Below are 23,196 nucleotides of genomic sequence, written 5' to 3'. Positions count from 1 at the left end.
AGGACAGGGACAGAGCCAGTTACATGCACACTTTATAAATTCAGGAAGTCCCACATCTCCAAACTGAGGAAATAAGAAGAAATCTACACCCACACAGCAGATTCAGCTCTAAAACATTCAATAAAGAGGAAATTTTTTTAAAAGAGAAAAAGCAGATTACTTTCAGAGAGCAAATACTGACAGATGACTTCACACCAGCAGCAGTGGAATCCAGAAGACACTGCCATATCTTCAGTGTGTTGAGAAAAAAATGCCTAGAATCCTACACCAACTAAAATACGTTTTAATTGCAAGAGTGCCATGCAGACATTTCCCTGCTAAAGCTGAGTTTGCCCTCTGTGTTGGCTTTAATGATGTGTCCACTTGGTGAGGCTGCGGCCCCCAGTTATTTAATCAAATGCTAATCTGAGTATTGCTGTGAAGGTATTTTTACATGTGTAATTTAAACCCCTAATCATTTGGCTTTAAATAAGGACGATAATCCTACATGAGCTGGGTGGGCCTGTCGGAAGCAGTTGGAAGGCTTGTAAAACAGGACTGAGATTTTCCTGAAAGAGAGAAGGTACACCTGTGGGTGGCAGCATCGGCCCCTGACTGTGGTCCCACATGCCCATGGTCTGTCCTTCCTGACTGCCTATCCTATGAATTTCCTACCTGCTTAGCCAGCCCTCATAATCCTGTAAACCAGTTTCTTATAATAACTCTCATATGTGTATATGTATCTGTCTATCTGTCTCTTAAATCTTTTACTGGTTCTGCTTCTCTGGTTGAACCCTGACTACCCTACCAAAAGGAGAAAGAAATTCTTAAGGAAGTACTTTAAGAAAGTAATTCAGAGAGAAAGTTTTCTCAGATCTAAGATGGAATGTCTGAAATGCAAGAAGGAAGGAAGAGCAAAATAAATGGTAAATATGTTAATTAAATTTAACCAATATTTACTGTGTAAGACAGGCCAGTTCTCCCACACATTCCAGAATCAAATGGTTCCACTTCAATTTCCAAAAAATTCCTGTTTTGACTATGGCAAAAGGGAGATAACTCTTCAGTCTCTTTTTTAAGGCCAGGATAACCTTGATTCTAAAACCTAAGACAGCATGAGAAGAAAACATTATAAGCCAGTTTCATTTATGCCCACAGATGCAAAAATTTAAGCAAAGTATTTTCAGCCAATTCTAACAAGGTGTAAAAAGGATGCTGCTTCATGGGCAGGTTGACTTTATCCCAGAAATTAAATGGTAGTTACACATTAGGAAATCTATGAATGTAATTCACTACGTTAACTCATTATAGGAGTGAAATCATTAGATCATCTCAACAGATGCACAGATTTTTCATAATATTCATGAGCGTCATGATAAAAGCAAAAAGGCATGATTAAACATCTTTTCAATAAACATCATACTTAAAACACTAATGTTTCCCTCTGAGAAACGTTCTATCTATTACCATTGGAACCCCTCACATATATAATTTAGCCACAAAAAACATAAAGATTTAGAAAGTAAGACACCAAACTGACATTATTACTTTGAGTATAAAGACAAGTTACTTAGGACATAAAGAAATGGCCTAATAAATTTGACTTCATGAAATTAAGAACTTTTGGCCATCAAAAGACTCCATATTTGCAATACTTTTGAACCACCCAGGAGTTTAGAAACTAGAATATAAAAAAACAAACTCCCGCATGTCGGTAAAAAACATATATAATTGTGCAGAAGATTTGGATAAGCACATGCAAATGAAGAAACCTGAATGGCTAATAAAGATATACAAGATGTTCCACCTCATCTATAATCAGAGAACAGCAAATAAAAAACATAATGAAATACCCCCTCACACTCACCAGACTGGCCCAGTTTTAAAAACCTGAAAATCTCAAATTTTGGCAAACACATGGAGCACGGGACCAAGTTTCAGCTGTTAAGGGGAGTGAAAATTTGCACAACTTATTGATAAAACACTTTGGCGCTATGACTTAAACTTCAGTTTCTTTTGACCCAGCAATTTCACTCTAAATTGTGCACCAAAAATCATCTACTAAAATTACTCATAACAGCAAAGTACTGCTGGTAATCTTAGACAGTCATCGGTATTAAGATGAATAAATTGTCACATTCATACAATAGAACAGCTACACAACAGGGAGATGAATGAGCTTCAGCAGAACTAAATGTGAATGAATTAAAGGAACAAATCACTGAAGAATTGATATGATGAGTCCTTTTATGTAATAATGTTCAACAGTGAGGAAAACTAAATAATGTATTATTTAGGGAAACGTGATAAAATTATAAAGAAAGACAAGGAAAGGATAAGCTGAAAGGATTATGATCTTTTCTGTAGGAAGGAAATGTTCTGGGAGTTGGCTTTGTCATTATTAATTAGGCTATTAATTACTTAAGTTATTTAAATTCCTTAAGTGTTGTATAAAAACATTCTTTTTTTTTTTTTTTTTTTTTTACTATTTCTGGATTCGCCGGTAATAGGCTTTGTTTTCACTGACAGCTGACTTCTTATCCTCTTTAGACCTCGGTTACTGCATCTGTAACATGAATTAGACTAAAAGGTCACTAAGTCTGAGATACCTTTCGGCTCTAACATTCCATGATACCATGGAATAAACATGGCTTAGACAGATGATAGGAAGTTCCATTTGGATAAATTCCTCTTTAGATAATGGATTTGGAAGGAATCCCAGAAACCACTTCTTAAACCCATGGCTCTGACAGCACCTTCTTTAGCTTGCAGCTTTACAGAGATTTAAGCCGTTAGTTTTAGGTCTCTTCCTTTTGTTTCCTATTACACTAACCCAGCAGAGGAAATTATTTTCTTGGGTATTGTTTGTTATTAAGGCCACGGGAACTAGAGTTGTTTCTGCTCATTTTACTATACACGCCCCATGGCCAAGGACCGTGGCTGAACTTAGTGTGGAGATCCCAGAGCCTCATGCAGACCACGGACCTGTGGGATGTCCATGAATACAGACTCTCTGTTCGCTGGCAGCCTAGGTCACTGTTGGACATCTGGAGCTCAAATATATTACAGTAGATACATTTTTTCCACAAAATAATTCTGCTTGTCCATATTCTAACTTTATCGGAGTGGAAAATGATAGGGAAATTCAACTTGGCAAAACCTCTTTTAGTGTTCATCATAAGATAATATAAATGTGTCTTTCTCAAACTTTCCCATCCAATAATGTTGTCGTTCTGCATACTGGAAGAGAACACTTTTTTTTTTTTTTTGGTTTGTAATTTTTCTTTTTTTTTAAACATCTTTATTGAAGTATAATTGCTTTACAGTGGTGTGTTAGTTTCTGCTTTATAACAAAGTGAATCAGTTATACATATGTCCCCATATCTCCTCCCTCTTGCATCTCCCTCCCACCCTCCCTATCCCACCCTTCTAGGTGGTCACAAAGCACCGAGCTGATCTCCCTGTGCTATGCGGCTGCTTCCCACTAGCTATCGATTTTACATTTGGTAATATATATAACTCCATGCCACTCTCTCACTTCATCCTAGCTTACCCTTCCCCGTCCCCATGTCCTCAAGTCCATTCTGTACGTCTGCGTCTTTATTCCTGTCCTAGCCCTAGGTTCTTCATGGCTTTTTTTTTAGATTCCATATACATGTGTTAGCATACAGTATTTGTTTTTCTCTTTCTGACTTACTTCACTCTGTATGGAAGACTCTAGGTCCATCCACCTCACTACAAATTACTCAATTTCATTTCTTTTTATAAAAGGCTGAGTAGTATTCCATTGTATATATGTGCCACATTTTCTTTATCCATTCACCTGTCGATGGACACTTAGGTTGCTTCCATGTCCTGGCTATTGTAAATTGTTTTTAAAAAGAGTGGGCGTGTGCTTTCTCCTGCGAGGGTAGCCTTTGTTTTTACAGCTGTAGTGAATAGGGAAAGAGTCCTCACTCTGCTGTTCTTAAATACTTACTTATTGGCATATTGACTAGTAGTACTTCTTAGAATACTCTTGTTCTTTTTATCCGTGATACAACATTCTAACTTTTTCCCTTTCTCTAGGCAGTTCCTCCTGGGCCCTTTATCATTACGCTTGCCTCTGTCTATACCCTGAATGTCTCTGTCCTCAGACCTCTACGTCTCTAGCTCATACCAGCTCACTGGGCTTCCTTATATAGGACCATACATGCATTAATTACCTATTATGATAAGTCCTAAACGTATCTTTAGTCTAGACCCATGCAAATGTATACATGTGTGTATGCATATACATACACTCCCATACAAACATGTGCATCGCCCATATACATACGTGCATCTGCACATACGCAAACATACTGGCCCCTCCTGCACCCCTTCTTTTGGGAACTAATTCTACCCTGTTGCCTAAACCAGAAAATTAGGCGTCATCTTTTCTCATACCATCACCACGAACCTTTCTTGCACGCAGTTTCTAGTTGTTTACTATGTTCTGTTGATTCTGCTTTCTAAATATTAGATTTACCTATTTTATTCTCCCCCGTTTCAGTGTCAGTGACTCGTTGGGTAACCGGTTTGTGTTCTTTCATTTAGCCCCCATTTCAAGCCATCCTCCAGTCTGCTTTGAGAGTATTCTTTCTGAAAAGCATATCTTACGTATTTCTCATTATATCTAGGGTGATGTTCACACCCTAGCCTGGCACACAGACTCCGTCATCTTCTGACATTTGTCTCTCTAGTTTTCTCTCTAATACTTCTCTCAATACCCTTACTGCAGCCATTCTGGATGTCTGCTCTTAGGTCTCTGAAAATGGTTTCCCCTCTTTATGCTTCTCACTTGAATTGTAATGGATACTTAATAAATAGTGGGAGAATGAATGATGGTCATCATGAATAAATAAAAATAACATTTGTTGAATTATGACTTATGCAGGGTATTGTTTGAGTGCTTTATCTAGACTAGTTTAATCTTCACAGTGACCTACTTTATTACTGCCACTTTGCAGGTTATAAACCTAAATTATGGGGAGGTTAAATAATTTGCTAAGAGTGTACATAGCAGCTAGTATGTGGTAGAGTTAGGACTTGCGTCCACAGAGCCACTAAGACTTACCGTCCCTTCAGGAATAAGGGAATGAATAAATGCATGTATGCTTGTCTCCTTCCTGTCTTCTCTGGCTTGAACGCTCTCTCTCCATTTTACGTTACTCAACTCAGTCATTCTTTAAGACTTGGTTCAGATGTCCCTTTTGCAGGTTCTTGATCTCTCAGTCGTTTATAAATTCCTTGCCTTTTAGCGTCTTGGATTTGTACCATATGATATTTGTTGGTTTGTTTGGCTCCTTCTTGAGTTGTAGGCTCTGTAAGGACAAGGATCATTTTTAAAGTGTTTGTATCCTAATATCTAGTATATAGTAGACACTTAATATTGTTAAATAAAGAAATCAAAAAAAACTGCTATTCCTGTTATAAGAAATAGGCAGGAAAATGTCTTTATGATTTTGGTAGATGATGAGCTCATAAAATTGAATATAATGGATATTTTATAAGCTCTTCATCTATTTCATTTGGGAAAATCCAAACATTGTAGGAGTCAGGTGTTTCAACTGAGTGGTGTCTGTAATTTCAAACCCGGAGTCACTTAATGGTATAGTGTGTAAAAGTGAAAATTCTGCGGGATCCTCAGCACTCTCTGTATTTTGTGCTACGACCCACTTTCTCTGACTTCGTAAGATATTGGATAAAAGGAGTGGGTCAGAAGCCAAATATTTTCCTTTTATGTTAGCTGGAGATTTTAGAAAGCTTTTAACATAAGTAATAAATTCTTATTACATTTCTACATTTTCCTATTGATCTTTTTTGAAAGAAGCACGATAGTTATTTATGGTATGTCATCTATAGCTAAGATCAACACATGCATTCTAGTACTAAAAATTCAACAGTTCGGGAGTATTAGGAAATACTTGACATATGAATGGATGGGAGATGGTAATTGTATCCAGCACATATTTTATACGATGAAAAAAGAATAAAAATACCATGTGACATAGGGAAGACATGGACTCCTATTGGTAGCAAAAGGAATACACAGAAGAGAGAGCTTATTAGGACAAGGGATACATTTTTTCAGCATCCTTTGTTAACGAGTTTCAAGTAGTATCCTAAACAGCGTTTGTCTAAATGTGGGCTCAAACCACCTGCAGATTTAGCTAGAAAGTCTATTAAAGATGCATCTTCTTGAGTCTCACCTTCAAAAATTTTGGATTTAGGAGGCTTGGATTAAAACCCAGAAATTTACATTATTAATGAAATACCATAAAAATAGGCACACTAAAATTTTAGAAATACTCATCTAAGTATTCTTTATTCATTCTCTCATTCAACAGTATAATTTGAGTGTCTACTGTCTACTAGAAAGTGTTCTGGGTGCTGGGATAGTTTGGAGAACAAAGCAGAAAAGAATTTCTGACGTTGTGAATTCTGTGTTTCTAGTGGGAGGGAGACCAACAATAAGTTAACTAAATTATGTAGAATGTTCAGAGATGATAAGGACTGTGGAAAAGTAAATAGAACAAGAAGGGGGACCACCAGGGGTTGGGGTGAGATTGCAACTTAAAGTAGCATAGTCGGTGTAGATTTCATGGAGAATGTGGCATTTGGGCACCATCCTGTAGGGTGGTCACAGGGGGAAGCAGAAGGAAGATTTAGACGCTGTGCTGTAATCTGTGTGAGAGGAGAGGGCAGTTTGGAACTGGTCTGTGGAAGATGAGAGAACTGGTCAGACTGTGGATCTGTTCTGAATATAGTCAGTGGATGTTCTGAAAGATTTAACGTGCAGTGTGAGAGAAAGGAGTCAGGGATGATTCCATGATTTCTCATCCAAGAAACTGGCAGGATGTATTCGCATTTTATCGAAATGGGCAAGATTGTGGGCAGGAGAAATTTTGGTGGGCAGAATAAGAGTTCAGTTTTGGACATGTTAAGTCTGAGGTGTCTTCTAGACATCCAAGTAAGATATTTATTAGGCAAGTGGATAGATGAGGCGGAGGCAAAAATTAGACCTGAGATATACATTTGGGAGTCATCAGCGTGTAGATAGTAGCTCAAGTCATTAGACTGGAGACCAAGTGAGACGACCAAAGGAGTGAGTATAAATAGGAATGACCAGAGGTCCAGGGACCAGGAAATAGCAGAGGGCAATGACCAAGGACGCCGAGAAGGAGTGAGTAGTAACCCTGGAGGTAGGAGAGAACTCAGGCTAGTGAGTACCTTTGGGACCAAGTAGAGAAAGGACACCATAGTGGAGGGACCAACTGTGTCAGATGCTTGTGACAGGTTGATTAAAGGAAGAACTTGGACTTGAGCACTGGATTTAGTAACATGGAGATAGGATGACCCCAGCAGGAGCAGCTTTACCGGAGAGGTGAGGGAGACCTTGTGATTGGGGTGCAGGCGGGGAGGGCCTGGAGACAACAGTACTGGCTGCACTTCTGAGTTTTACCCTAAAGAGGAGCATCAAAGTGGACAAGGCCAGAGAAGACATGGGGTCAGGAGGAGAAGGCACGTGTTCGTGGGCTGTAGGGCAGACCTGGCAGAGATGGGTCTACTCAGGAGATAGGAGGAGGAAGCATTAGAGGAGCTGGTCCCTGCGGAGCAGACACCCCGTGACAGCAGGAAGGAGTGGGGCCGTGAGCCAGGAGCTGTGGCAGAATTTCTCTTTCCGTTGCTTTAGGTTTCTTGTTTTTTTTTTTTTTTTCCAGTGAGATTAGGAGGCAAGGTCATGGGCTGAGAGAGGAAGGGGAGGTGGTTGGACCTTTAAGGGGAGAGAAGACCTGAAGTAGATGGAGAGTGAGCGGGCTGGAGAAAAAAGGAGGTGGTTCAGCATCGTTCAGAGCACCGTTGAGACTGCAGATTGTGAATTAAGGTGAGAACAGGCATCACTGCTGCTTGATTTTTCCCTCAACCCCTGGACCTCGGGACAGGCCTGCTGGGTGCATCCACACCTGCTGTGCCTTGTTGATGCCCGTGGTTCCCCTCTCCCGGGTCCTCTTCTCCCCCGGACCAAGGGCTTACTGCCTCATTGCCCTCCAGCCTTGGCTCAGGTGTCGTCCTCATGGTGATGCCTGCCCTGGACCACACTGTTGACAGCTGAAAGCTCCTTGCCCCACACTCCCCGAGCTCCCTTGTTCAGGTCTGTTTTATTTTCCAACACTCATTCCCTTCTAACACATTACATAATTTATTACACTTCTTATTTCATGCTATCTGTTCTGTCCCCCCGTCCCCAAACGCTAGATGTTTAAATATTATGAAGGCTTGAATTTTTGTCTGTTTCATTCATTTCTGTTTTTTTAGGCATCTAGAAAAGTGCCTGGCATATAGTAAACATTCAATTAAATGTTTATTGAATGAACAGATTAATGAATTTTTTTTTGTCTGGTGGTCATGAAGCTCAAAAGACTTAATTCTGTTGCAGATTATTTTGTGTCTGTTGATATATCCTGGAAGGGCTGTTGTTGTCCCACTAAGTTATTAGTTCTGATGATAAATTGCACTGAGTGGGCTTTTTACAATACCCTTCAAAGTGTTTTTCTGTTCCTTATACCATGGTGGTCTAATTTAGTATACTACAGTCATATGATTACCTAATTCTTGAAATGGAATAAAAATAACTATTTCTGTTCCTTCACATACTTAATTCTCTTGGTTTAGCTTTAAGCTGACCTAGCTTTTCCCCACTTGTAATAGCAGTTTGTGTTTATATATAGCTACTAACTGAATGCTTAGCATTTAGCAGATGTCTGTAAGTATCTGTTGACTAATTTATTGTAGCACTTCAGTGTAGTTTTCACTAACCTGTCAAGGTGTACTGAGCCTGTTTAAGAAGAAATATTTAAATTAGACTACTTTTTTTTTTTAGCCCAAGCCCAAAGCATTATATAGAAAGGAAAATTTAAAGATCCATAAGAAATTAATATATTTTAAAAGTAATTTTTTTGCAGTATTTAAATTTTCCTTTACATTTCTAAAGATTTCTAATTCGTTAAAAAATGTCTTTTTTCTAGCTCTCAAGACTTTAATAGTTATCTTTGTGCCCAAGAAGGGTTTCTAATATGAGGTAACTTTTTGAGACTTGGTCATTTCTCCCAGGTGGAGAAGGGGTGTGGGCGTGTGGATTTGCGTGTTGTGTGGCTCCAGTGCACCTGCTGCTTTTCTTCAGGGACAAGACTGACATGTTGGCACTAAAAACAGTGCTCCCCCTCCCCCCTCCCCAGCTTGGTAGAGAAGTGCTCCCCTGGCCCCCTCTCCCCAGAACAATCTTTTTATGAGCTCTTAATTAAAAAGTCAAATATTTCTTCTAAAATGATATAAGAATCTTGAAATTTAATTATTGTTGTCCTCAGAGTTTTGATGGATCAATTGCAATTAAATATTTATAGGACATATTCCTAGACCACTGAAGTCATTGGAACACGGATTAATAGCATAACTTGTTTTGGATTTTTGGACTAAATGCCAGAAACTCGCTGAATGGTGAAGAATCAAAGAACTATGAAAAACATACACTTTGTCTCTCAGAGGAAAGATACATTCCCTCTGGCCTACTGGCCATCTATTCACGTTTAACTTGTGAATCTGATCAGAACATACTTTTTATATTTTTTATAAAGATGCTTGCCATCAAGTCTGTTCTTTATGTTTTATTACATTTGTAAAACATTCATTTTATATTTAATTACATGTTAAAAGCTGAAGTGGAGATGTTCATTTCCATTTAACAGTAGTGCTTACTGAAGGGCATTTACAACAACAGATAATTTCTTTAGATTGACTCAGTTTCCTATTAAGATGGTTGTTTGAAGATAAAAACTCTTTGGAAAACCTTAGTGATGTCAATATCAAAAAAAAAAGAGTCAGCAGGAAGCAGTTTCACTGCTTAATTACATTTATCTTGTAACCTGTTACACCACTTTAAGAGCACATTGTAAGGATTAGCAAAATCCAGAATCTTGCAACTGTTAATGACTTAGAGGGGATGATGTTATTGATCTTGAGAACTAAATTTATTCTTATTAAATAAATTTTGTCTATTTATAGTTTATAAGTAAATTATGGAATCTATACTATGGAATTATGTCTATGAATGTTTTTGAGATTTCCAGTTATGTTGTGTGATTATTTAGCATGTTTAGTTCCAGGTTTTAATTTTTACTTTTGGAATAAAAAGCAAAATACTAAGATTTATGTAAAAAGCATTAACTTAAAGCATACTCATAAATTCTTTTAAAAATCTACTTGCACCTAATTTTAACTTATGTCTTAGATACATGTTTACTAAGTGATGTGGGTAAGTACTAGTCAAGCGACAGGTTACAGTGCATTATATAGACATTGATTTTTCCAACAGGTAATACGTTTTAGTTCAAAATTATTTCTATACAACTGTAGCTATTGTTTTCCCTTACTATGGAATGCTCCAGAGTTATTAGAGTGGTGTGATCATGAACCAATCTCACTTGGAAAAAATAAAAGCCGTTATTGACTCAAAAATACAAAAAAGAGTTTAGAGAACTGTTAGGTTCAGCATTCCTCTCCATTTATACCACTTCTCAGTTATTCCTGGGTGTCTGCATTGGTATGTGTGTGTATGTAATGTGTGTGTGTGTGTGTGCGCGCGCATGTGTGTGCACACAAAATTAATCTTTTAGGAACAGACATTTTCATTAAGTATGTATGTTGATAAGTGTCAGTCACTGACAGGACTGTTTGCAAAGTCAGTGATAACATGGGGCATTTTACCAAGTGATGAATTTCTCTTAGCTCAAATCACTAGTTTAGTAACACAGAGTAGTTACTCATCCTCAAAAACGCATCATCAGTAAATAGTTTGGGGATTTATCTCTTTTTAGACTTGAACTGTTCCACTCAAACTAAAATGAATGGATTATTCCCAGTAAACACAAAAATGAAAACCTTTTAAAAAGTCTTGTAGTCTTAATCTTTTAAGGCAAATTAAGTCCTTTAAAAGGCTGTCTTAGTTTGTTCCATTTGTCAGTAATGTATTATTTTAAATTTAACATTTTGCTTCACCTTATTTTTTCAAAATCCATCACCTTAGATCACTTTAGTTTGATTTATCATACTGTGCTGAAAGTGTGTGCAAGTCAAATTCTGCAAGCATTTTAAACTATATTATTTTCACATTAACCATTTATTGTATATAGCAAAGGTGCCCAAGGTTGGAAGTTACTATCTTTTATCTCGAGATGAAATGAATAATTCCACAACTTATAGTTCTTTAACTTTAAAACCATGAAAAGTGTATACCCTTTAGTATTGTTTCAGTGTATTCAGTCCCTCGTAAACATTCATTTCCAGCTATGTGTTAGGTGTTCTGCCAGGTGTTAAAGCTGCCTACCTGAGGGGCCGTGATCCCCCGCTCAGGAACCTCAGGGGTTGACAGAGAAGGAAAGGGTGGTGACAGTAGGGAAAGTGAACTTGATCATTTAACATTTATTCTGTGTCTACAATATAGGCACTTCATGTTATTTTAGTTAACTCTTACAAAACCCCATAAGGTATTTATGTATTATTATTCCCATTTTATACAAGGGGAAACAGAGTCCCAGAGATGGCAAGTTGCCTGAGATCATAAAGCTAATAAGTGGCAGGGTGTGAGGGAGGGCTTTCAGACTCCAAACTCCACATTCATTTTCATTTGTTCTATCAGAACCTTCTCCGTGCCAAGCATAACGTGGCTGTAAAAATGGATAATCTACGGCTCCTGCCCTCAGTTCTAATTTTTATGAGAACAACTCATACTCTAACAAAAAAGCCAGGACCGGATCCTTTTTCTTTTCTTTTTTTTTTAGTTTTTAACATCTTTATTGAAGTATAATTGCTTTACAATGTTGTGTTAGTTTCTTCTGTATAACAAAGTGAATCAGCTATACGTACACATATATCGCCATATCCCCTCCCTCTTGCGTCTCCCTCCAACCCTACCTTCCAACCCCTCTAGGGGGTCACAAAGCCCAAGCTGATCTCCCTGTGCTATGCGGCTGCTTCCCACTAGCTAGCTATTTTACATTTGGTAGTGTATGTATGTCAATGCCACTCTCTCACTTCGTCCCAGCTATCCCTTCTCCCTCCCCGTGTCCTCAAGTCCATTCTCTGTGTCTGCGACTTTATTCCTGTCCTGCCCATAGGTTCATCAGAACCACTTTTTTTTTAGATGCCATATATATGTGTTAGCATACAGTATTTGTCTTTCTCTTTCTGACTTACTTCACTCTGTATGACAGACTCGAGGTCCATCCACCTCACTACAAATAACTCAAGTTCGTTTCTTTTTATGGCTGAGGAATATTCCATTGTATATATGTGCCACATCTTCTTTATCCATTCACCTGTCGATGGACACTTAGGTTGCTTCCATGTCCTGGCTTTTGTCAACAGAGCTGTAATGAACATTGTGGTACATAACTCTTTTTTTTTTTCTGGTACGCGGGCCTCTCACTGTTGTGGCCTCTCCTGTTGCGGAGCACAGGCTCCGGACGCGCAAGTTCAGCGGCCACGGCTCTCGGGCCCAGCCGCTCCGTGGCATGTGGGATCTTCCCGGACCGGGGCACGAACCCGTGTCCCCTGCATCGGCAGGCGGGCTCTCAACTACTGCGCCACCAGGGAAGCCCTACATGACTCTTTTTGAATTATGGTTTTCTCAGGGTATATGCCCAGTAGTGGGATTGCTGAGTCATGTGGTAGTTCTATTTGTAGTTTTTTAAGGAACCTCCATACTGTTCTCCATAGTGGCTGTATCAATTTACATTCCCACCAACAGTGCAAGACGGTTCCCTTCTCTCCACAGCCTCTCCAGCGTTTATTGTTTGTAGATTTTTTGATGATGGCCATTCTGACTGGTGTGAGGTGATACCTCATTGTAGTTTTGATTTGCATTTCTCCAATGATTACTGATGTTGAGTATCCTTTCATATGTTTCTTGGCCATGTGTATATCTTATTTGGAGAAATGTCTATTCATGTCTTCTGCCCATTTTTGGATTGGGTTGTTTGATTTTTGATATTGAGCTGCATGAGCTGCTTGTATATTTTAAAGATTAGTCCTTTGTCAGTTGCTTCATTTGCAAATATTTTCTCCCATTCTGAGGGTTGTCTTTTCATCTTGTTTATGGTTTCCTTTGCTCTGCAAAAGTTTTTAAGTTTCATTAGGTCCCATTTGTTTATTTTTGTTTTTATTTCCATTTCTCTAGGAGGTGGGTCAACAAGGATCCTGCTGTGATTTATGTCATGGAGTGTTCTGCCTATGTTTTCCTCTAAGAGTTCTATAGTGTCTGGCCTTACATTTACGTCTTTAATTTGTTTTGAGTTTATTTTTGTGTATGGTGTTAGGAAGTGTTCTAATTTCATTCTTTTACATGTAGCTGTCCAGTTTTCCCAGCACCACTTATTGAAGAGGCTGTCTTTTCTCCATTATATATTCTTGCCTCCTTTATCAAAGATAAGGTTACCATAGGTGTGTGGGTTTATCTCTGGGTTTTCTTTCCTGTTCGATTGATCTATATTTCTGTTTTTGTGCCAGTACCATACTGTCTTGATTACTGTAGCTTTGTAGTATAGTCTGAAGTCAGGGAGCCTGATTCCTCCAGCTACGTTGTTCTTTCTCAAGATTGCTCTGGCTATTCGGGATCTTTTGTGTTTTCATACAAATTGTGAAATTTTTTGTTCTAGTTCTGTGACAAATGCCATTGGTAGTTTGATAGGGATTGCATTGAATCTGTAGATTGCTATGGATAATATAGTTACATTCACAATGTTGATTCTTCCAGTCCAAGGACAACTGTCTCCAACTGTCTGTATCGTCTTTAATTTTTTTCATCAGTGTCTTATAATTTTCTGCACACAAGTCTTTTGTCTTCTTAGGAAGGTTTATACCTAGGTATTTTATTCTTTTTGTGGCAATGGTAAATGGGAGTATTTCCTTAATTTCTCTTTAGAATTTTTCATCTTTAGTGTATAGCAATACGAAGATTTCTGTGCATTAATTTTGTATCCTGCTACTTTACCAAATTCATTGATTAGCTGTAGTGTAGTTTTCTGGTAGCATCTTTAGGATTCTCTGTGTATATTATAATGTCATCTTCAAACAGTGACAGCTTTACTTCTTCTTTTCCGATTTGGATTCCTTTTATTTCTTTTTCTTCTCTAATTGCTGTGGGTAAAAATTCCAAAACTATGTTGAATAATACTGGTGAGAGTGGGCAACCTTGTCTATTTCCTGATCTTAGAGGAAATGGTTTCAGTTTTTCACCATTAGGAACGATGTTGGCTCTGGGTTTGTCATATATGGCCTTTATGTTGAGGTAAGTTCTCTCTATGCCTACTTTCTGGAGAATTTTTATCATAATGGGTGTTCAATTTTGATGAAAGCTTTTTCTGAATCTTTTGAGATGATCATGTGGTTTTTATCCTTCATTTTGTTAACATTGTGTATCACATTGATTGATTTGCATATACTGAAGAATCCTTGCATTCCTGGGATAAATCCCACTTGATCATGGTGTACGATCCTTTTAATGTGCTGTTGGATTCTGTTTGCTAGTATTTTGTTGAGGATTTTTGTGTCTGTTCATAGTGATGTTGGCCTGTAGTTTTCCTTTTTTGTGACATCTTTGTCTGGTTGTGGTATCAGGGTGATGGTGGCCTCGTAGAATGAGTTTGGGAGTGTCCCTCCCTCTGCTATATTTTGGAAGAGTTTGAGAAGGATAGGTCTTAGCTCTTCTCTAAATGTTTGATGGAATTCGCCAGTGAAGCCATCTGGTCCTGGGCTTTTGTTTGTTGGAAGATTTTTAATCACAGTTTCAATTTCAGTGCTTGTGATTGGTCTGTTTATATTTTCTATTTTTTCCTGTTTCAGTCTCGGAAGGTTGTGCTATTCTAAGAATTTGTCCATTTCTTCCAGGTTGTCCATTTTATTGGCATATAATTGCTTGTAGTAATCTCTCATGATCCTTCTTTGTATTTCTGCAGTGTCAGTTGTTACTTCTCCTTTTTCATTTCTGATTCTGTTGATTTGAGTCTTCTCCCTTTTTTCTTGATGAGTCTTACCAATGGTTTATCAATTTTTTTTATCTTCTCAAAGAACCAGCTTTTAGTTTTATTGATCTTTGCTATCGTTTCCTTCATTTCTTTTTCATTTATTTCTAATCGGATCTTTATGATTTCTTTTCTTCTGCTAACTTGGGGGTTTTTTTGTTCTTTCTCTAATTGTTTTAGATGTAAGGTTAGGTTGTTTATTGAGCTTTTTCTTATTTCTTGAGGTAGGATTGTATTGATATGAACTTCCCTCTTAGGACTGCTTTTGCTGCATCCCATAGGTTTTGGGTCATTGTGTTTTCATTGTCATTTGTTTCTAGGTATTTTTTGATTTCCTCTTGATTTCTTCAGTGATCTCTTGGTTATTTAGTAGCACATAGTTTAGCCTCCATGTGTTTGTGTTTTTTACAGTTTTTTTCCTGTAATTGATGTCTAGTCTCATAGCGTTGTAGTCGGAAAAGATGCTTGATACAATTTCAATTTTCTTAAATTTACCAAGGCTTGATTTGTGACCCAAGATATGATCTATCCTGGAGAATGTTCCATGAGCACTTGAGAAGAAAGTTTATTCTGTTGTTTTTGGATGGAGTGTCCTATAAATATCAATTAAGTCCATCTTGCCTAATGTGTTATTTAAAGCTTGTGTTTCCGAATTTATTTTCATTTTGAATGATCTGTCCATTGGTGAAAGTGGGGTGTTAAAGTGCCCTACTATGATTGCATTACTGTCGATTTCCCCTTTTATGGCTGTTAGCATTTGCCTTATGCATTGAGGTCCTCCTATGTTGGGTGCATAAATATTTACAATTGTTATATCTTCTTCCTGGATCGATCCCTTGATCATTATGTAGTGTCCTTCTTTGTCTCTTGTGATAGTCTTTATTTTAAAGTCTATTTTTTCTGACACGAGAATTGCTACTCCAGCTTTTTTTTGATTTCCTTTTACATGGAATATCTTTTTCCATCCCTCACTTTCAGTCTGTATGTGTCCCTAGGTCTAAAGTGGGTCTCTTGTAGAGAGCATATATATGGGCCTTGTTTTTGTATCCATTTGGCCAGTCCATGTCTTTTGTTTGGAGCATTTAATCCATTTACATTTAAGGTAATTATCGATATGTATGTTCCTATTAACCATTTTCTTAATTATTTTGGGTTCGTTATTGTAGGTCTTTTCCTTCTCTTGTGTTTCTTGTGTAGAGAAGTTCCTTTAGCATTTGTTTTAAAGCTGGTTTGGTAGTGCTGAATTCTCTTAGCTTTAGCTTGTCTGTAAAGTTTTTAATTTCTCCATGGAACCTGAATGAGATCCTTGCTGGGTAGAGTAATCTTGGTTGTAGGTTTTTCTCTTTCATCACTTTAAATATGTCCTGCCAGTCCCTTCTGGCCTGCAGAGTTTCTGCTGAAAGATCAGCTGTTAACTTTATGGGGATTCCCTTGTATGTTATTTGTTGCTTTTCCCTTGCTGCTTTTAATATTTTTTCTTTGTATTTAATTTTTCATAGTTTGATTAATGTGTCTTGGCCTGTTTCTCCTTGGATTTATCCTGTATGGGACTCTCTGTGCTTCCTGGACTTGATTAACTATTTCCTTTCCCATGTTAGGGAGGTTTTCAATTATAATCTCTTCAAATATTTTCTCAGACCCTTCCTTTTCCTCTTCTTCTTCTGGGACCCATATAATTTGAATGTTGGTGCATTTAATGTTGTCCCAGAGGTCTCTGAGACTGTCCTCAATTCTTTTTTCTTTTTTGTTTATTCTGCTCTGCAGTAGTTATTTCCCCTATTTTTTCTTCCAGGTCACTGATCTATTCTTCTGCCTCAGTTATTCTGCTATTGATTCCTTTTAGAGAAATTTTAATTTCATTTATCGTGTTGTTCTTCATTGTTTGTTTGCTCTTTAGTTCTTCTAGGTCCTTGTTAAACATTTATTGTATTTTCTCCATTCTGTTTCCAAGATTTTGGATCATCTTTACTATCATTACTCTGAATTCTTTTTCAGGTAGGCTGCCTGTTTCCTCTGCATTTGTTTGGCCTGGTGGGTTTTTATCTTGCTCCTTCATCTGCTGTGTATTTCTCTGTCTTCTCATTTTGTTTAACTTACTGTGTTTGGGGTCTCCTTTTCATAGGCTGCAGGTTTGTAGTTCCCGTTGTTTTTGATGTCTGCCCCCAGTGGGTGAGGTTGGTTCAGTGGCTTGTGTAGGCTTCCTGGTGAAGGGGACAGGTGCCTGTGTTCTGGTGGGTGGGGCTGGATCTTGTCTCTCTAGTGGGCGGGGCCACGTCTGGTGGTGTGTTTGGGGGTGTCTGTGAACTCAGTATGCTTTTAGGCAGCCTCTCTGCTAATGGGTAGGGTTGTGTTCCTGCCTTGCTAGTTGTTTGGTATCAGGTGTCCAGCACTGTAGCTTGCTGGTCGTTGAGTGGAGCTGGGTCTTAGCATTGAGACGGAGATCTCTGGGAGAGGTCTCACCGATTGATATTCTGTGAGTCCAGGAGGTCTCTGGTGGTCCAGTGTCCTGATCTTGGCTCTCCCACCTCAGAGGCTCAGGCCTGATACCAGGCAGGAGCACCTAGACCCTGTCAGCCACACGGCTTAGAAGAAAAGGGAGAAAAAAGAAAGAGAGAGAGAGAGAGAGAGAGGGAGGGAGGGAGGGAGAGGGAGGGAGGGAGGGAGGGAGGGAGGAAAGAAAAGAAAGAGAGGGAGGGAGGGAGGGAGGGAGGAAGGATAATAAAATTATTAACATAAACAATAATAATAATTTTTTAAAAAGGAAGACAGCAACCAAACCAATAAATAAATCTACCAGTGATAACAAGCGCTAAAAACTAAACTAAGATAAACATAAGTATCAGAAACAAGTCAGTTGCAGACAGCAAACTCCAAGTCTACCATTGCTCTCAAAGTCCACCTCCTCAATTTGGGATGATTCGCTGTCTATTCATGTATTCCACAGATGCAGGTACATGAAGTTGATTGTGGAGCTTTAATCCGCTGCTCCTGAGGCTGCTGGGAGAGATTTCCCTTTCTCTTCTTTGTTCGCACAGCTCCCGGGGCTCAGCTTTGGATATGGCCCCGACTCTGCGTGTAGGTCACCCTCAGGCATCTTTAGGGAGGTCTGAGGTCTTCTGCTAGCGTTCAGTAGGCGTTCTGTAGGAGTTGTTCCACATGTAGATGTATTTCTGATGTATTTGTGGGGAGGAAGGTGATCTCCATGTTTTACTCTTCCGCCATCTTGAAGGTCCCCCCAGGACCGTATCCTTTTAGAGTATGTCTGTTTAAACCCATTTTACCACATTTTTTGTTAAAACCATTCTATGGTAATAAGGTAGTTAAACCACATTTTGAATGGGAATCTCTTGATTCCTTTGCCATTCTTCATTAATTTGGGTCTGTAGGACATTTCTGTCTCAGAATCTTACAACTGACGTGACTTCCTGCCGTTCCTGGCCTTCACCTTGCTGCCTGAGAACAGCACTGCCCTCACCACTCCCCTTAGTTGCTTTGTCCGCTAACCATTTAACCAGAACACTAGGGCAGACTGTGAGAATTTTAAAAAAATTCTTATTTTAACTAATATAAGCTACCTTATTTTAACTAAACTTTAAATTTCTAGGGTGAAAAAATTGTCGCCAGGATTAATTAATTCCAGAATGAAAATGAGCATTTTATGTTAATCCCCAGATCTTCATGTCTGCTCTTCAAGCATCATTTAAGTCTTTCTTGTGTTATCCTTTGCCTCTCATGCAGTGGAGCCTTAAAGATACTTCACCGTCCTTATGAGTGGAGAAACCTCAAAACATTTATAATATTATTCATAATGTAAGTGATACAAGTGTCAGATGCCACAGATTAACAATATAAAACTAACCAAGTGCCAGTAGTACGTGTGCATGTAAAATATATCACTGATTTATGCCTGGGATTGGTCAGCAAAATAATCACCTAAGGATATTTTTCAAAACCCCAAGATTCTGCTATGCTGTGTTTGTAGTAATAGGACAGAGATGGGGCAAAGCAGGTGGTGGACGAGATACGCTCCAGGTACTGTGTTTTGAAAAGGATCTCCAGGTGCTCTTGGTAGCGTCTACTTCCCACCCCAATCTCTTCTTTCAGAATGCTGAAAAATACTGCTGAAAACAACCTCATGCAAGTCAAGTCAACATGTGTTTACCTGAACGATATTCATGTTCGTAACTGTAGTTCTGATCATTCAGTCAATACACATGCCAGGAATTGTGAAAGTTCTGTTTATTTTGTTGTTAAGTGGTTAGAATTATCTGGTGCTCTGTTGTGCTTTAGAATGTAACAGTTTAGATGAGTGTTTTATTTTACTGGATGAAGTTAATATTAACCTCAAAAATAGTAACGTCTGACATTTCTTGAATGCTTACTGCGTCAGAAGCTGTGCTAATAAGTCTGTGTTAATTTAATTTAATGTTTGCAGCAATACCATGAGGCAGATACTGAGAAAACTGAGGCCTGGGGGGAGGACACAGCCTCATGGGCCAAGGCTCGCCTGGCAGCAGCCTCATGCAGACCCTCACAGAGGCTGTGACCTTCACCACCACACTGTTTTGTTTCTTGTTAATGAAGTTAGTCTGTGCCGTACCTTTCTCATTTAACTAATAAGCTGCTATTTGCGGAGTACCTGCTATTTCAGTGGTTTGAGAATTTTCTTGTCATGTATCTGTATGTGTGTACACACATGTGTGTGTAATTTATATGAATGTCTGCTATTAATATTTTTGTTGTAAGTAAAAATTAAATACTTGAAGTAAATGAAAATTAACATATTTGACACTTTTTAATTTCAGTTTATCGATGGTCGACTGGCAAAACTAAATGCAGGAAAGGGTTTCTCTGATGTATTTGAAGAAGAGATCACTTCAGGTGGCTTTTGTGGAGGTAAAGACTAGTTCCAGTGAGATTATCCATTTTCTGAATAACAATTATCTTGATATTTGCACTTGTGTCTCATATAATCTACTTCATAAACAACTATTTTCTCCTAAATATCTAATATCTTAGATACGTTTTTTCATCTTCTAAGAACTATAGTATTAAGTAACTTCGCCTGGTATGTTATTCAAGGCTGAAGGCGGTCTCATGAGTTGGTAGTGGTTTGCTTGGATAGTCTCTTAATATTACTGGAGATGAATATCATAGAAATGCAATTAGTTTGTATTTTCCAGCCTCCTGACTAGTTTTCTCCACTAGAAAACGACTAGTGATATCTACTACTAAGATTAAAGAACTGAAATTGTTGTTGGTATAGTAGATTTTAATGTAGTCCAGAAAGAAAGGTTTGAACACCACAGCTGCTTCTGTAGTAAGAGTGTCATTGTAGAAGTCTACTTTTTTTGCTTTGCAGACCCTGCAGCGTTAGGAACAGACTTTTCAGTTTACTGTCCCATGTTCTTACACTTGTCACTGTAATAGGTGCTCACTTAAAGCAGTGGAAGGAGGCGTCTTATTTTGTATGTGTGACACACAGGTGATACCCCATTTTTATTTAATATAATTAATGTAATATAATTGAGCAGTTACATTGTTTGAAATGTAAGTAATTCAGACAGTGTTACAGTACTTAGGAAATTAATGACTTAGGGACTGGTACTCCGTACATAATGTTCCAGTATGTAGTCCTGATTCTGGCAGAGAATTTTGCTGGAGACCTTGAAATGTCCTCTTCATTCTTTCAGCCAGTATTTGCTGAGTGTTTCCAGTGTACCAGGTGCTGTTCTAGATTTGGGGTGGGCTAAACAAATAATCCCTGGTGTGTTCACTTTCACCTGGTGTGATAGTAGTTTTTCCACTTATATGTAGGTTTAATTTAGGAAAAAAAAAACCTTTAGTCTGTGTGTGAATAAATAGTTGCTAGCATTGAGAAATAAAATGTGAAAAGACAAAGAGTAATAAGTCCTCATCTACAAACTTCCCCAAATTTAATTTTAATCTTGAATAAGATTTACTTTTGCACCACAAAAGTGTAAAAACCATTGAGGTCATTTGTTCATTATAAGAGGTACAGATGAACTGAGCAGTTACGGACCTTCCTCTGATGTAAGCATAGCATTTCACTGAAAGCTTTCAGCTTTGAGAAAAACTTAGTTTCCTCGACTCAGCAAGTGAGCTGAATGTGGAATCGTTCAGCTCCTCGCTCTCCTCAGCTTATGGATAAAAATGTAGCTTCAATGGAACTTTTGTGTTAAAATAAGGCTTTTTTACTTTTCAACTCAGACAAGCAAAAGATTGTCAGCTCGTGGACGGATTGCTTGAGGCGCCTACTCAGCATTTACATACCTGCCGTCTCATTATCGCTATGACCCGTGGGGCTAGTATCTTATATGGGATTGAGGATGACATCGTGTGACAGTAATGGGGTGGAACTATGATCCTTTTGTGTAGTGAAACCCTGTAGTCTTCACCATTGGTCCACAGACCCTCTGTAACAGAGTAGAGGGTAGGTGGCTTTTCTGGTGGGGGGAGGGTCACCAGATTTTTTCACGGAAGGCCCTGCTGTTTAAAAAAGAACAGAAGCATATTTATCACCAGGTAGCATCTGATTTAGAGGCTGCTGCATTTTCAGTACAACTTAATGCCAACCAGTTTGTTGTTCCTTCTTAAAATGAAAAAGGTTTTGAACTCTTATTTTACTTTAAGGAGCCCATACTGATCCAAAAGGAAAGCATCATTTAACAAGTATTCATTTCAGTAGGTACAGCAATAAAGTACATTAGAAAATGATGCCTGGCTGTCAGGTGTTATTCTTTTAATTATCATATTTCAGGTTATTATCTTAGAGATACATAGAGATTCTTCTTAGAAGAAAATAAAGCAAAATCATTAGAATTTGAAATAAAAAGACTAATAATCTTTTAAAAATTAGCATTGTGCTTACTAATGAGATATATGTGTATGTATAGTTCCAAAAATAGTTCCTAGAAGTCTACTGCAAACATTTGTCATCTAGACCACATTTGTGAGAGAGAATGCGTCTGAGATACCGAACTGGGGTTCAGAAAGTAAACTGTTATAATTTCTCATTTCTCTCATAGTTACAGTAAAAATTATGATAAATGTTCATACTTATTGAATGTTAGTATGTGGTAGAAGCTCTCGTAAGAGCTCTCCAAGCATTATCTCACTTAACCCTCACAGCACCCTGTGAGGGACTTTGAGTAGGTTTTTTGTTTTTGTTTTTGTTTTGGTGTAGCCTTATTTTTATGAGGGTACCCACCTCGATAATTTGCCCAAGGTCACACGTGACGGCCTGGCTTCAGAGCTCCTGCTTTAATAACTGTGCTCTATTGCCTTCTTATGATAAGAGATCTTCTCAATTAGAAGACCTTCAGTAAACAAGAGCAGTACTCAAGCCTTCTCTGCTCTGATGGATAAAAGCAAAATTCCTGTCTCTTTTGAATATCCTTTGAAGATTTTTTAATATATAAAACCTTCAGAAAGATCACTGTAGGAGAAATCAACATTCACTGAAGCTAAAGAAAAAATCGTATGTTCCTTTAAGCAAAAATAGGAAATTTTAGACAAGCATCTCATTTCTCCTCTTTCTATTCCATTACAGTGGCAGTTTATATACTATTTTTGTTGCTAATATGCATGGTTATGATAAAATGAATATGAGGATAGTGGAGCTGTGTAATTGCTGTGGCTATTGTGCAGCACATCACATGTAGAACATCTCGATTCACATTGGGTCTAGAACTGTGGTTAACAGCTGTGAATGGGTGTGGATTTTCCGAAACGCTTCTCTGTCCTGTGAATCCCTGTGGTCAGAACTGTTAAGGAAATCCATGTTACCCCTGATCCCTTTCATGGGAGACTTGTAGAACATTCAACCTTATCTTAAGAGGGAAGTAAAAAGAATATCAGAAAATGTGTAGAGGGAAGAATATCATAGATGTTAAAAGGTCATCAAAGAGACCACAAATAGGACAAAGGATACAATTAGATAAACACAGATATCAGTCTGTGAAAAAGCAACTGAGGAGTATTGAGTAGTTAAGATCATGTTTTTTCCCCCCCATAATTTTTAAAAATTGAGTTACAATGTTATATCAGTTTCAGGTATATAACATAGTGATTTGGTATTTTTCTAGATTATGCTCCA

General features: G+C 38.1%; 1 protein-coding gene across 7 annotated transcripts in view; it reads left to right on the top strand.

Moving 5' to 3' along the window:
• Nucleotides 1-23,196, top strand: part of DENND1B (DENN domain containing 1B) — a 259,477-nt gene that overhangs the window by 185,019 nt on the left and 51,262 nt on the right. For all 7 annotated transcript variants that reach the window (XM_033416652.2, XM_049708637.1, XM_033416648.2 and 4 more), the window contains one exon: nt 19,883-19,973. In XM_033416652.2, coding sequence (XP_033272543.1) covers nt 19,883-19,973 — 91 coding nt within the window. The remainder of the gene's footprint in view (nt 1-19,882; nt 19,974-23,196) is intronic.

The sequence above is a fragment of the Orcinus orca genome, chromosome 1, assembly GCF_937001465.1.
Source record: "Orcinus orca chromosome 1, mOrcOrc1.1, whole genome shotgun sequence".
Lineage (NCBI taxonomy): Eukaryota > Metazoa > Chordata > Mammalia > Artiodactyla > Delphinidae > Orcinus > Orcinus orca.
Note: the sequence above shows the minus strand (reverse complement) of the source record. Positions and strands in the feature narration are given on the sequence as shown.